The 15,531-nt window shown below is 40.6% G+C and overlaps 1 protein-coding gene across 3 annotated transcripts in view; it reads left to right on the top strand.

Moving 5' to 3' along the window:
• The window catches only part of LOC104954804 (roundabout homolog 2-like), a 111,847-nt gene that overhangs the window by 8,114 nt on the left and 88,202 nt on the right, over positions 1-15,531 (top strand). For all 3 annotated transcript variants that reach the window (XM_010782000.1, XM_010782007.1, XM_010781993.1), the window contains exon 2: positions 9,349-9,675. In XM_010782000.1, the coding sequence (XP_010780302.1) occupies positions 9,349-9,675 (327 nt within the window). The remainder of the gene's footprint in view (positions 1-9,348; positions 9,676-15,531) is intronic.

Raw genomic sequence — 15,531 nt, 5'->3', positions numbered from 1 at the left:
TCAAAAATGTCTAGAATTCACAGGGTTGGTTTATCGGCACAAACTAATACATTGATTTTTTTTCCCTCCCAATAATTGTTTTACTTGTAATACGAAAAAACGTCTTCGGAATTTTGATCGTAACAAAATAATACTTTGAACAATCCTTTGTACAACAAAGTCCCATTAAAGGAGGATCTGAAGAGTATGTTAGACTGAATAAAAAACCGTTGGTCGCCTAAGAGGTAACCGGCCGAAAATCTTTTACAAAATTCAATTTCCGAGGAAAGCGTATCCGAAGGGAAAAATCAGAACCTCTAACACGAAATACAAGAATACAAAAAATAAGCCTTTTTTTTTTGAAAATTAATTTAAGGATGATTATTAAATAAATTCAGTGGTTACAGTAAATACGCGTCTTATAGTATAGGTAGTTGGAAACTACTATTACCTAATAAATATATAATAGACATATTACCCAAATTCCCTCGTTCCTTTTTAATGAGTAAATGTGGAGTTTGGTGGAGTTGTCGACCCTTTCTATGCAAAGAGGTCAGACGGAACCAAACTTTTTTCATTTTGTGTCGAGAGGCAATTCGACAAAACGTTTCGTCTCTTTCCGTTTGTCCCCTATTCATGTGTCCCTTCCCGAACAACCTGGGCCTGGGTTGTCTAAACCACGTTACACCGGTTGGATAGAATGAAGTCTCCTTTTTGAACCTGTTAGACGGACCCTTGTGTGTCCCGACCGTTCGTGATTGAAACCTACAACAGTTAACCATTCTGCACTTTAAACGTACTAACTACCCGTTGAACGGTGAAAGGTTTTGTGGTCTCCTCACCGGAAGGGTTACTTTTTGGGGTGACCCTTGGGTAATTACCACACCTATGTAAAAAAATTAAGGGTGGCGATCGCGATTGATCACGAATTTATACTAATTACGACCTGGTGTTAGGCCTGGACGGTTGGTTTTTAGGTTACGGACTGGTTTGTGTTTATGAAGGATTACGGGTGATACCTGTCCGACGGTGGCTGGGTATCAATTCGGTGTTTATACCTCCCACCTCTATTTGTTTATAAGGAAGGGTACCTACGTGAGAACCCTCTCTTTGTGACTAAAGTAACGGACCTATTTCGTACCGAAACTGAGAGTTGAATACGCGTAAATCGATTACCAACAAATGACGCATCAAGGATGCGTCGCGACTTACCGAGTTTCCTTAAGGTAGTGACTTCTCTTGTATCATGTTTACTCAGTTCTTACTCCGTCGCCTACTAAAAGATTTGTCCCTACTTCTGTGACGTATTCTAGTTCCAGTTAAATATTGGAATACGGATTCAACTTATATAATTATTATTGTGACATATAAGTGTAAAGCGAGGAAGTAGTACCAGTAAAACTAATACATTTGTGTTCACACTGGTAAACACCTGCGTCATCGAGAACTCCCCATGTTGCGAACGGGATTCTCACTAAAATCTTTTCAATGAAATTTTTCTGTTTTCCATAAAGGGAAACCGTGTAAACATTCGGTATTAATAGGAGTTGATGTAAGAATGTGGGTAAAGTTCTCTGCTCTTAACAACTGGGAATCTACGGACTATAAGTGTGTAGTCGACACGTAAACCCTAATGAGTCGACACAAGGGGGGTCAGACAAAAATTCCGTCAACCGAATTTATGGTTGAATGAAGTGAACTCCATAAAAACTAAAGAACTTTCTACGACCAACATTTGCTAAGTGACCGATAAAAGACCCGTAAGGTAAGTTTTTACTAATACGAAGATGTGAGTTATAACTCCTGTGTTTACATACATTGAAAATTATGTGTTATAAACATCGGATTCGTACTTGAAAGAGAGTCCTTTCAGTATTATGGAATCGTAATTGTATGTTAGCTCACTGTTGAGACACTAGCCCCAATTGGATAGGGTCATTGATTAGAGCAGTGGAGCAGTTCTATACTTGTAGAGTATGTATAGATCAATACGTTTTACGTTTTACTGGTTCTTATCTAAGTTTAAACATTATTATATTATATTATTATTATATACATTCCTAAATCAATTTTATTGGTATGACGTATCTTCAGCTGATTCAGAACGCTGCTGCTCGAGTCCTCACTAACACTAAGAAAGTGGATCACATCACTCCTGTTCTGAAGTCTTTACACTGGCTTCCTATGTGTCAAAGAATAGATTTCAAAATACTGCTGCTGGTTTATAAAGCTTTGAATGGTTTAAACCCAAAATGCATTTCTGATCTACTGCTAAATTATGATCTCTCAGGTCTTCAGGGACTGGTCAGCTTTCTATCCCCAGAGTCAGAACTAAACATGGTAAAGCAGCGTTCAGTTACTATGCTCCAAATACCAGAAACCTGCAGGTCCGCTGCAACTCTGACTACTTTTAAATCCAGGCTGAAGACTTTTCTTTTTGTCGCTGCTTTTAAATGAGTGTTTCTAGATATCATTTTATAATATGTTTCTTAATGCTCTTAATATCTTTCATTTTTGTAAAGCACTTTGAATTGCCTTGTGTTGAAAGGTGCTATAAATAAACTTGCATTGCCTTGCCTTTATTCCTAAATTCTTAAATAGCCTTAGGTGGTAGTTGCACTGGAAAGAAAATCATATTCCACCTTATATATCCACTATCATTGCCTTGTATGCCAGCGAGCTTTACATAAATATTTACATTTGAAATGTTAAGGCAATGGAAAACACAAATCTACAAAAGTTACCCGAAGGTTTAAGTGCCCTGCTAATGTTCCTTTTAGCTTGATGTGTGTTGTTAATGTCACAGCAAGTTGTGTCCGTTTAATCAGATTCCGTAGCTCCGGGTGGTCAGTAATAAGCACTACTAGCTTTTTTCTCTATTTCTGTTTTCGACAGAGCAGTAGAGGAGGACTCCCCCTGAGCTCTTGCGATTAGGCGGCAGAAAAAAAAGCAGCAGAGCTTTTATCTGTGCAGAGTTGTACTTTTTCCAACACAGGGCACTAGGACACACGGAAAGATTAAAAGCCTTTGCAATTAATCAGAATAATAGCAGCCAGTGCTAAAAACATTTGGGCTGATTTGACAAAGAAACTACATTTGCCTTGTTTTTGTCAGTGTGTTGTTTTCACGATATCTTTAATCCTGATGTAATACAGCCAGTTCACTGTGATGAATACAAACATGACGTATGACAATTTTGCTTCCCGATTGCTGACTTCCTCTTGATTTTTTTGCAGCTATGTCTGTGAGAATGAGGAAAACTATAGGAAGGTTAGAGTTGAACGGTCCTAGAACACTAGTCTGCTTACAATGAGGTCACACAGGAAGACAAATGAATGTATTATGATAATGTACGATTGATTACCATCTCTACAATCAGGTAGTACAGTAAATCCATCTGGTAATGGACTTTGCTGCAGTTGCTGTCCAGTGCAGTGGTTGATTATAATTGCATATTTACCTCTGATATGCCGATTAAAACACCAAACAACCCTTTTAGCTCAACATTTGTTGTTTGCTCTTACTGTAAGACACTTATAAGACCATACAAGTGCAAGGAGACGTATTTTCCTCCATTTAAGGTGGTATGCGGCAATGCAAATTCAGAGGTGGCCAGAGCAGGAAACCGGAACTAATGAATGCATTTTCTTTTGGCTGAAGACGATGAAACAAGGGGCTAGCATCTGGTGCTAACTGGACCATGCTCACTCCTTGGAGGTCTGTGCATTACGAGGTTTGGTAAGTTAGCTAAGGGCTAGCATCTGGTGTTAATTGGACCATGCAAACACCTTTAACAGCTCTGGTGCACTTTCTTACAGTTGGTTGGAAGAAACATATGCCTAGTGTGAAGAAGCATGCTAACTGGATTTAATGTATTAAAGCTTGATGTCGTTTTTTTATTTTCTTAATGAAACTTTCAGATTTATGTCTTATTTTAAGACACATTGTTATATGTTAGGGTCAATTAGGGTTGTTTGATGCCTATATTTTTCTATTTTTGTTGACATTGTCATATAAGCGTACATTCTATTTAATTTTGTTGGCAATGAGTTCAACACCACCTTTAAATATGACCTCAATGATAAACACATACTTAAAATACTCATTTTACGACAACGTAGGCATAAAACTTAACCATATTTGTAAAGACTTATTGAAAGGCTATTGTATTGTATTAAATTAGATTGACAGGTAGACCTAATAAAATGGCCTCACTATTATATCCAGGTAAATGGTTTTAGGTGGAATTCCAATCTTTGGTAATCCTTTGGCAATCGGCATCTTGACTTTAATTAAAATTGAATCAAAATTGTCTCCATTTGCTTCTCATATGTCTCGCTAATAATTCCGCTTAATCAGCATCTCTGCTTCAAGTAATATGCATATTGAATTTTTTATTTTACTATAAATAATATACCGATTCACCATTACATCTCTTCCACCATCAGATAATTTTTTTAAAGGAAGTTATAACAAAGGCAATTTGTTAATCAGCATTTTTCCTTGAAAAAAAACCCCATGTGCTGACTCAATAAAATCTACTGAAGCAAAATGTATAATTAAATTAAATCATCTGGCTCATCATCCATTAGATTTTTTTTTATTTGCCCTCATATCAATTATTCAACCCTCCTGGATATGCTATTTTATTAAATGCATCATCAAGTTTATTGCTATTGTTAAAATTCCTTCAAAAGACATAGGGACGGGGCCTGCTGAAAGGTTATTAAATCAAAGATGCGTAGCTATGACTTGGCTGTATTCTCTGTAAAATCTAATGATGGCAGCAGTCAGAGCCACCCATTAGTATAACAGTGCCTGTGTTCAAAGAGTCGTTGGTGGAACTCTGCTGAGGGTCAGATTGGGTCAAGCTGCTGCTCTGCACCTGTCATAACCTGTGACTGAGGATTCTTGTTATGAATAAACCAGATATCCCAGTCTGCCTGAGGTGTCCACATTGAAAGTCGTCTAGCAAAACAGTGTGCAAAGGTTCAGCTGCCAATTCCTCAGAAAGATAGTAAGAACCAATGTTTTTACTGTGAACCTAGCCTTGAGTTCAAATGCTGAAGTTGCTAAGTTGTTTTCGAAAAACTCTGGTAAATTGAAAACCCTTTCATCTCTCAGTCCATGACTCTTCCTAAAATGAGTTTATTTTTCATCTTGGTGATAAATAAACCTACTGGCGTAGGATATAAAGAAAAAAAGGCATAAACATTTATAATTTGACTTGCTGAGGGGTCCTTTCAATGTGGTTGAAATGTGATTCAACGGTTTCAAAATTCAGCTGCACGTCTCCTTACGACCAAATCATGGCACCACATCACCCCAGTCCTCAAAGACCTCTACTGGCTTCCTGTCTCCCATTGCATCAACTACAAAGTTCTGGTCCTCACCTACAAAGCACTCCACCATCTGGCCGCCCCCCCTTATCTCACAAACCTTCTCACTCCTTATCAACCCCCACGGTCCCTCAGATCCACCGCAGCCGGACTCCTATCCATTCCCACATCCACACTCTGCAGCTTTGGGGACAGAGCCTTCTCAGTGGCAGCTCCTAGGCTCTGGAATTCCCTCCCCCAAGATCTTTGTGACTCTGAATCCCTCACAGTCTTTCAGTCCCGCCTCAAAACACATATTTTCAACTCTGTCTACCCATAAGCNATTATAATACTGATGAACGTTCAAAACAAAGCACTTTGGCAACTTACCACATACGTTTTAAAATGCTTAATAAGCACCGTAACTTTCATGATATAATTTCTCCGTCATAATCGTTTGTGTCCGTGAATGGCCGACTGTTGTGTGACGTCAAATGCTGCGGCTGCAAGGCATTGTGGGGCAGCATTTTCTCCTCTCCTTTCGGTAAGGGAGGTCCAATGGTTCCTAAGCTAAAGGAGGTTATAACGGAAGTTTGAAACCTCCTTTCCTATCATTCTAGAGAATTCGAAGGGCACTTATCATGGCTGCCACTGAGGGACTTCCAGGTCATTTCACTCGGTTAGGAAGGTTCCTAAGCTAAATGGACTATTGGAACGCAACCCTTGAGTTTCAGCTTCAGCACCAAGGACAGATCCCCGTAAACAGCCCTACTGGTGGAAAGAGGAAGCCCTGCAGTACACAAAGCTTGATGCTTAACAGCTTAAAGCCGCGTTAACATGACCAGCAGTAAGACGGCTCTGCGCTGACGTTGCTGCTTTCGTCATTTGATAGAGAGCGGTGTGACATCTTCTGTTGCACTTTTTTTACAAGCAGCTAATCAGATTGCGACTTTATAAAGCGGCACAAGCTAACAGGGGAGGTAACAGCTGAAACAAAACTAACTAGCAAAGTTTTCAGTCCTACCTGAGCAGTGAGCAAATCACTTATCACGTGAATCCATCTTGAGGCAGTCTTAGGATAAAACTGAGTATGCACGATGACATCGACACGTCTGTATCGGCAGAACATTTATTAAAATTAAACATCCTCATCGTCCTTAGATATCACAGGCCAAAATGATACGATATGTAACGACATTGTATGTTATGTCCGCATCACAATAAAAGTATGCATTATTCCATTATTAACCTTGTGTTGTGTTCGAAAGCTGTTACTGTTCATGGTGTTCGCGGGTAAATTTTGACCCAAAACACACAAAAAGAATGACTATCATCCAATATTGTTTTAATTAAATCATAACTAACTTATTATGTATTCATAACCGTAGAATCCTGTTGTCATTTTATTTTATGGCCCCAAAACACATTACACCACATATTGCCCACGTGCATATGTGTGTTCAGGTTCAAGTGTTAGTGTACATATTCTTTGAGAAAGGTGGAGTTCCCGTGGGGGGATGGGGTCAGAGGGATGGGAGACCAGGTGCATGTTGCAAAAAGTATTGTTACAGTGGATGAAGGGGGTGGGGGAGGGGTGTCTAAAGTCAAAGATGAATCTTTATTGGGCCAAATTTGAACCCGAGTCACCCACAATAATTCTGCCCGAACACCGAATTATACACTTTTTTTTTAGAGACCTTCAGACTTGGCTAAAATTGTCAAAATCAGTTTTGTAGTGTTTATATAGCTGTTGTGGAGGATATCATGAAGCCTTGTTCCGATACAAAAAACTAGAGCGTAGTTATTATATAATTTTAACTTGAAACGGGTCACGGGAAACCCGAACACAATATAAGGGTTTAAAGAGGAGGGGAAATGTGCTCGTAAATCCATCTCTGCATCAGCAATGGACCAAAATGAGTTGGAAAATATCGTAAACAATCCAATATTCTCTATCCGTACCTAAAGGATAAACCAGATTTTGGCGACTTTACATAATGAAGTTTTTTTTTCAAGACTTTACTACATTCATGTTAAGCAGCTGTCAATGCGAAAATATTCACTCCTATAAAGCCAACCAAAGGAGCCACATCAAAAAAACAAATATCCATATATTCATTTCCAACCCATACTGGTTCATATTCAGGGTCACGGGGTGCTGGAGAATGCATTGAGCAAACCCCGTGGATGGCCGGCCTGTCTATCACAGGGCAGACAGACTGACAGGACCTTCTTACTGTTATCTGACACCAACCACTGAGTTAGAGCCACAACTTATATCACCTAATTCCAATTCTGTTGTCAGACACACAAGTCTAACTGTGCATTAGCCACAGTGGTGACTGCGTAATGGGACAACCAATTAGGAGATTTATAAGTATTTTTCGCGGCCTGGGTTTGTTTGTGGATCCACATAAACGTTACTTACTCAAGAAATAGTTTTTTTTTAAAAGCACGTTCAAAAACATAATGTATCCTTACTGTTTCGTGTTTTGGCGCCAGCTAATGGAATGCTTTCTGTCAACAAACCTCTTAACAATATAGACAGTCACATCCATTTTACTCTCATTTATTGCTTTATTTCTGTTGCTGTGGTAGAAGCCATCCATCACGGTGGCCTCTGCAATGTCTATGATTTGTCACCATCAAAGGCAAATAGACAAGAGACCATGTAACATCATTTTCATTTATTTTTATTTTATTTATTTATTTGCCGTATGACAGACCAAAAGGTCTCTTTAAACGCCTCAACAATACTTCTCTAGATTTGCTATTGCATGCACATAATGCAAAACAGACAACCTTTCACCATGTGCTGATCAACCATGAAACAGAAGAGAGCTTTGTGACTGTAAACAAACACAGTGCCTCTTCTCCAACCATAACCCTAACCCTTACCAAAGGTAGAATTAAAAAGAGTGCATCAAAAGTGTTCACACGGCTGAATAAATTAAACATATTATGTTAACCATGCACATCAATGATGATGTTTATCCTAATCAGGAAAGTCAGAATCATGCTCAAGGATTTACTATCAAACAGCTGGGTTAGAATCTAAATAACACACATGGTAATATCACAGTGTAGCGTTTAAGGAGGAAAAAGAAAAGGGAATTCTATGTAGCAGTTGCTTATCCACACCCACTGAGACAACATGTGATGATGTCAGTGTTTGATGGAACGTGTTAATGAAAAAGCTAATGAGATGTAATGACTCCTCAGCTCCTGTCTGTGGAAGTAAATATGGGCGCCTGAGTGTAGTAACACGGCGCGTGCTGCAGCCAGTAAGAACCCTCCACTAATCAACTTCCCTTCTAACGACCAAAATCAAATTATACTTAATTTTAGTCCAGCCAATCACATCGGGCACACTCTCAAAATGTGTGTGCATAATGTTTCCTGTCTAAAAAGCATTGGAGAACTGTTTGTGAGAGCAAAGAACGATATATAAACCCTTTATTATTAGTGCCTATTACCAGATATACAGCTAAGGCTGGAACTAGTAATTCAATTCACTTTTGTCAATCAAATGTCAGATATTGTGAAAAAATGATCAAGTATCTATTTCAAAATCCAAGGTGATGTCATTATGTTGTCTTATTTTACAGTCCTAAACCACAGGACGTTCAATTTAATGTGATACAAACGGATAAAAGAAAGAAAATTGGTACATTTGAGAGGAAAAACCGCATTTTCTGACATATGTGCATGAAAAATTACTTTTACCATCAACATTTTATCATATTCCCGAATATTCTTCTGTTGATCAACTAATGAACGAGTCATCTAATCGTTGCAGCTTTAGATACTGTATGATTAAAAATGTCTGTCTGTTATTTATTCGTAATTGGCCTGGTAATATACAACCCCCTGTTTTTATTTTGGGGATAGGTGCACTCTGTTTGGCCATCCTAAATAAAAGAAACCTATCTTTTCCCAAACATACTGCTGTTGAGGCTGAAGCGGAATTAAAATGCATTATTTATGCCTAAGTATTTATTGTGGCAATTGCTTTAATGGAACTTTTTACTCTCCCGTTTCTCCTCTCTAGGATCTCGTAGTCGCCAGGAAGACTTCCCTCCCCGCATTGTGGAGCACCCATCTGACCTCATTGTGTCCAAAGGGGAACCAGCCACTCTCAACTGTAAGGCCGAGGGCCGCCCGACCCCCACGGTGGAATGGTACAAAGACGGCGAGCGCGTTGAGACGGACCGCGACAACCCCCGCTCCCACCGCATGCTGCTGCCCAGCGGCTCCCTCTTCTTCCTGCGTATCATCCACGGGCGACGGAGCAAGCCCGACGACGGCAGCTACGTGTGCGTGGCCCGAAACTATCTGGGAGAGGCCGTAAGCCGGAACGCATCTCTTGAAGTAGCATGTAAGTTCCTATCAAAACTCTCTGGGCACATAGGTACTAACCTGGGGAAGGAAATCTCCGTGTTGCATGACGATATAAATGAAATTGTTTTGCTGTACTGTATGTATTGAAGCTGGTAACCTTTTGGGGGCATATCAAAAGTTAAATTAAGCATAACATTTCGGTGGCTTTTGTGCCGAGAGATCCATACAATATGTCATCTCCCATAATATCAGCAACGTCACCTTTCCACCCAGTGTGTGTGCGCTCAGCCGTGTGGATAACACGTTGCGCTTATGTGTGTGAATATGTTTTCAGACTGCTAGTGAGACCTGTTTGGATGACCTGTTTGGGTAATGTATGGGCAAGAGCTGTGAATGGCTCCGGGGGTCGGGAGAGAGAAACGGGGGCAGGATTTTAACCTAGCTGACTCCCGCTCACTGTTTGGGTTTGGAAACATGGAGCCTGCTCCCAGCCAGCTCGCTCCCTGTGTGGGAGAGAAGCGCTCTGGGCTATTCACATTTCCATTATGTGCTAAACTGAGCTGATTTCTTGCCATGAACAACATGCACACACGCTCGGACGCACACACACATAGATATGCACGCTCGCATAAACACCCACACTGTCTCTCCGTTTCTCACTTGTAGGAAGTAGGGAATTCCAGTGTATTTGCAATTTGTTTATTCCCCAAAAAATTCACCCGCCCTGTTATTTCTTTATACAGTACATGTCCATTTTGAATTGTAAAATATGAGGGTTGTTTGACCTAATGGCTCGACTATGATGTTTTTCCTGGAGTGCATCAACCACTTTCTGTGTTTGGCTTTATGGGGAAATGGGAAGAAGGAGAAAATGGAGATAAGAGCCTGTGGGGACAACGTCGAGGCATTATCTGAGACCTCAGTGTCGTTTTGTGCACCACATGCTCTCTTTGTCTTACTGCCTTCTCCACATTAGAAACTTGCATTCCTATTGTCTTTTCTATTGTGCTGTATCCTCTCATTTCTCGCAAATCAATAGATCTGTGCTGGAAATAAAATAAATGTGTGTGTGTAACGATTCAGCATTGGCTTTTACAGATCAAATGGAACACTGTGGTGTTTGATATTCTAGTTGATTACTCTCCAGTCCTAAAGCTTTACTATAACAGTATCCCTGTCTCACTGTATCAGAATTTACACCGCACTATATGTCAAATTTACATTGCACAGCACAGTCGTATCTTAAGATAGTGACTGACTCCCTCTCTCATAAAGAAACCACAGACCCAAAACTGTCTTTATGGTGTCAAGTGACAAATGTTATAGCCGCTCGGCTGATTCCCTTGACTGAATAGAGGCCGACTTTATGAACACAATGACTGTGTCAGAGTGATTTTCTGGGGGTTTTCTGCTCCTCCTTTAAATACAATAAAGCTCATTTGTATTTCCACGGCCATTATGAATTCATTTTCCCAGCTAATTGTTGCATTGGTTGTATATGTAGGAGCTGCACTTATTATTAGGTTTTTCTTTCTATTGTTGAACGAGAGGTATGCCAGTAACAGCAGCAAACAAATACCATCACACACACAGAGGCTGAATGTACATTCCAAGAGTATGTTTTTCAGTTTCACTCCACATGAGCTTTCACATAAGTATTGAATGGTGTATTGCAGACATATTGACTTGTTCCTGGAGCCTTGTTTAGATCTGTTTTTGCTGTATTAATTGAAACAGTTCCATGTTGGAGTGTGGGGGCGGTGTGAGGGATTAGTGTATGCACAGTGGAGTGCACGTGATACTTCAATAAGTCTCCTGGCTGCTATATGACCAACCATAGGAGCTAAACAACCCATTTCCAATATATGTTGAATGTCAAGCACTGCTTTTTTATTCTGTGGGATTTGAAATTGCCTGATTGTGAGGTACTCTTTAAAGATAAGACAGCAACAAAATGGCGATAGAATAAAGATAAATAAGGTAAAAGAAAAATAATAAGCCCGTATTATGTAGGTCCTACTGAATATGAGAATCCTTGCTCAGAATACCAACAACAAATCTATTTCTTTTTAAAAAATCTACTTGATAAAAAGATGATTATTTGCATTAAAACTGTTCATTTTTCTAGAACAAGTTTTCGAAAATGTTATGCTTGATTATACAAATGAGGAGTTACAGTATCTGATGCTCAATTAAGAGAATGTAAGATAAATCTACAGAAGCAAATACATGTTTTTGTTAAATCAACAAAAACAGGTTTTCTTTTCATTATAGTCCAACAGAAGACATGCTATGAAAGCAAACTCTTGAGCAGTGCATGTTTTGTTTTTCCTGTTGTGTCTCGCCTTGAATCCCAATGTCTCTATATAAATATATATCTTGACTTTCACTTCCTAGTTTCAGAAGGTATCCGGATGTCTTGCTCACAGCTTCACCCACAAATAACTTTATTTCAGTCTTGTTCTCCTCTCTAAATAACGGCCACTAACGTATTTTGTCCTAAGCTGTCTCCTTTTGTGTAGACAATGTCAATAGTCTGTTTTTTCTGGTGTTCTCTTACATAAAAGAAACAGTATGTCCAAGGCGGCCTCTAGTCTTCTTTGTGTAATTCAGAACAACATGGCTACAGGGATGCATAATCGCATGACTCCTTCAGGGGCTGCAGGATCCTGCCAGTATTGCTGCAGCCAAAGTTGTCATGCGATGCTGCGGGTGCGAGCGGGGGGGTAGATGAAAGTGCTGTTGGGATACTCTGACAGTGAGCCCGGCTCAAAATGCTCCGTTTCCCTCAGAGTCCACACACATCCTCAATTCTTTCTAATGGGCTGTAGCATTGTATCTCAACCAGTGGCTTAGAAAATTTAGCTAATTTCGTTCCCCTGGGCACGTTTGTGCTGTACAAGCTACATTTTGGTGGTTCGTCATGCATTTTATTAGCGTCAGTCTGACTGATATTTGAAGGGGACATTATTCATTCCAAGTGAAGCAAAACACATGAGCTATTTAGGATACTTGCAAAGCGTAAATGATGTATGTAGATGTGCCAAAAATCTACATCTGGCAGCCTGGCTAAAACAAATCATATAAATCATGACAGTTGTTCGTCTAAAAATGTAACCAAGCCAGGCTTAAAAAAACTTAGTTTTTCCATACACATAGTAGATTTTGTGACACATAATCAATAGACTCTATCCTTGCGAAATCATATTAAATGTATTGTGTTGACATAAGAAAGCATAACATGCCCAAAAAAAAACATAAAAGTCAGTTCTCCCAATATCTGAGGAAATATTTAAAGATGTCCACACCCTTTAGGTTCTTTTACTAATTACCATATTGGTTAGTATTTAAAAGCTTTTCCTCTAGGCGCTTTGTAACAGTTATGCTTGTTCTTCTGTTTGTCTAAGGATTACATTTAGGCAACTAATATATGTACGTTCACATAAAATAAACACTTATGTATTCTATCTGCATTCTTTATTCATCTTTGCTAAATATTGTAGCATACTGTACATATTTGACAGAATAGTGGAAAGGGCTTTGTATGAACACATATCTTGCTTTAGTTGAAAATGAATGAACTTTAATAAGAATTCTGAAAGCTACTTTTTTATACTGCAATAACATAAACAAAAGATGACCCTGGAGAGTTAACAAAAAAGGATCCAAGGCCAGTAAGGGAACATGGACTGCATAAACTGAAAACCCAGCACAAATCTGGAGTATTTTTCACCCTTGTTGAAATTCTATTTCCTGTACCGTTGGGTGTATATTTGACACAAATGATAACATCAGCCATTTCATAGAGAAACAAATCTGTGTCTGTTTATTATTAGACGGCCTTTTATGTATGTTTTGCTCAACAAATATTGTGTTTCTGGTACTGTTTCAGGATGTCACTAGCTTTTCACATCTGAGTATGTCATTTTAATAATCAACAGTAACCTGCTGTCAATGTGTACAATCACACACGGCCAACCGCAGAGCAGCTTTTCACATCTTCAGCGTGTTTATTCAGACGCCGCAGCTGAGCACTACTTCAGAGCCACGTCAACAAACAACCGTGCGACCTCCAGGCCACCAGCGGACTGGCACTAATCATCAGAGTGAGTGGCTGCTGATGGAATTAGAACAGCTCCCACAAACTATTAGGAAGGGACAGAAAGACGTAATAAACAGTGATGTGTTGAAAGGAGTGTGGGTGGAAGGGTGTTCATTAGTACAGAACTCAAGTGAACTCAAGTGAATTAAAAGTATAGTCACTCAGCTAGACCATCATCAATTAAATCCTCCCGGTGACAGGCAGCCATCAAACTAAGCCTCAGTGCCAGATAAATCTAGCGTCTACTGCGTGGTGTTTTTTAATGCACTATGGTAATTATTTTGATGAGAGATGAAACATGCGGGACATTTATTTGAAATGTTAAAAGAGAGAGTGGATTAATGCTTGAGACTCATTCTTTGTTTGGACTTTGAGTCGAGATCTATAGAAAGAAGATTGACATCTTCAATGTTGCTACGCATTCGGCTGTCAAGCTACTAGTTCCTTCCATGCAAAATGGAGGTAATGCAGCTTTTGTATGTGTGCATGTAAATGGCCTACAAAAGCTAAAATAGAGAGTTCTCATTCATAACACTCCGTTCGATGTCTCACTATGGGATGCGCCTCATCGCGGAGCAAACAGAAGCATCAATCTCATTACGCCAATCCTGATTGGCAGGTGATCTTGACGTCAGCGTCAGGGAATCCACCCACCCTATAAGTAGCTTGCACCACGTCGCAGCGTCATTCAAACACCTCTTCTCGCTTCAGAGCACATCTCGATAGATCGGTAGCCGGGCTAGCTTAACAGTCCACAGACTGAACCCAAAGCTAACTTTCGGTAGACGGAAGCTCGCCGGCTATTTTTCTGCTTCGCAAGAAGACTGTTAATCTACCTCGCCGTTTCTTTCTTCGGAAATAAAGGTAAGGTTTTGATTTTTCAAGCTAGTAACACACCTGTTGCGAGCTTGCCTTCCCTCACTACCGACACCACGGTAGCGAGGACGTTTTTTTCTTTTTTCTCTCTCACACCAGAGGAGAAGAAGATAAAAAGGTATTAACAAACCAGTTAATATTCTTTGAGAATAAAAATCTACACCGTCGCTTTTTCTCCGGATTAACGACAGGTTGTAAGAAATTTTTTTTCTCAGCAACGCACCTGTTACGAGCGGGTCCTCTCCACGCCGTCACCACGGCGAACAAGATGGACGCTTCTCTCCCTCACACCAGAGGAGTCAGGGACTCGGAGGCTCGGCTCTGCTGCTGCGGGTTGAAGATATCAGGCACAGACTCACACCAGGTCTGCTCGTCCTGCCTCGGGCTGGAACACGCCCAGGAGGCTATCAACAACCCCGGCTCGTGCGGGCATTGTGTCCGCTTCACCATCAAGAGCCTCCGCCGACGGCTAGCACGCCAAGCTAGCTTGTCGGGACAGGACCCCCTCATGTCCGCTGATTCGCAACCCCAACACGAATAGCGGGCCCCTATCGGTTAGTAGCGAGGGGCGAAACGTCGGACTCGACTGCTGTTGCTTCTATAGTAGAAGAACGCGTAGGCTCAAGCTGTCCATCCTTTTGAAAAAAGTCCCTTCTCCGTAAGGCAGAAGTAGGGAGGTACATCAGGTTGAAGGTCCTGGTGGGAGGGCGCCCACCTTGGATAACACTCCGGCTCAAACCTCGGGGTCGAACTGTGTCGCGCCACGAAGCGAGAGCCGCCGACACGGCCGGGTGGCCTGGGGTCGGACTGTGCCGTGCCGGAAGACCAGTCGCCGACGGCGACAATAACCTCGGGGTCGGACCTGTGTCGTGGCCCCGGAGATTAGAGACGGCCGCCTGCGGGTACAGAACTAAC

This window comes from Notothenia coriiceps, unplaced genomic scaffold (genome assembly GCF_000735185.1).
Source record: "Notothenia coriiceps isolate Sejong01 unplaced genomic scaffold, NC01 NC01_scaffold00000495, whole genome shotgun sequence".
Classification (NCBI taxonomy): Eukaryota; Metazoa; Chordata; class Actinopteri; order Perciformes; family Nototheniidae; genus Notothenia; species Notothenia coriiceps.
This window is presented reverse-complemented; position numbering and strand designations above follow the sequence as displayed.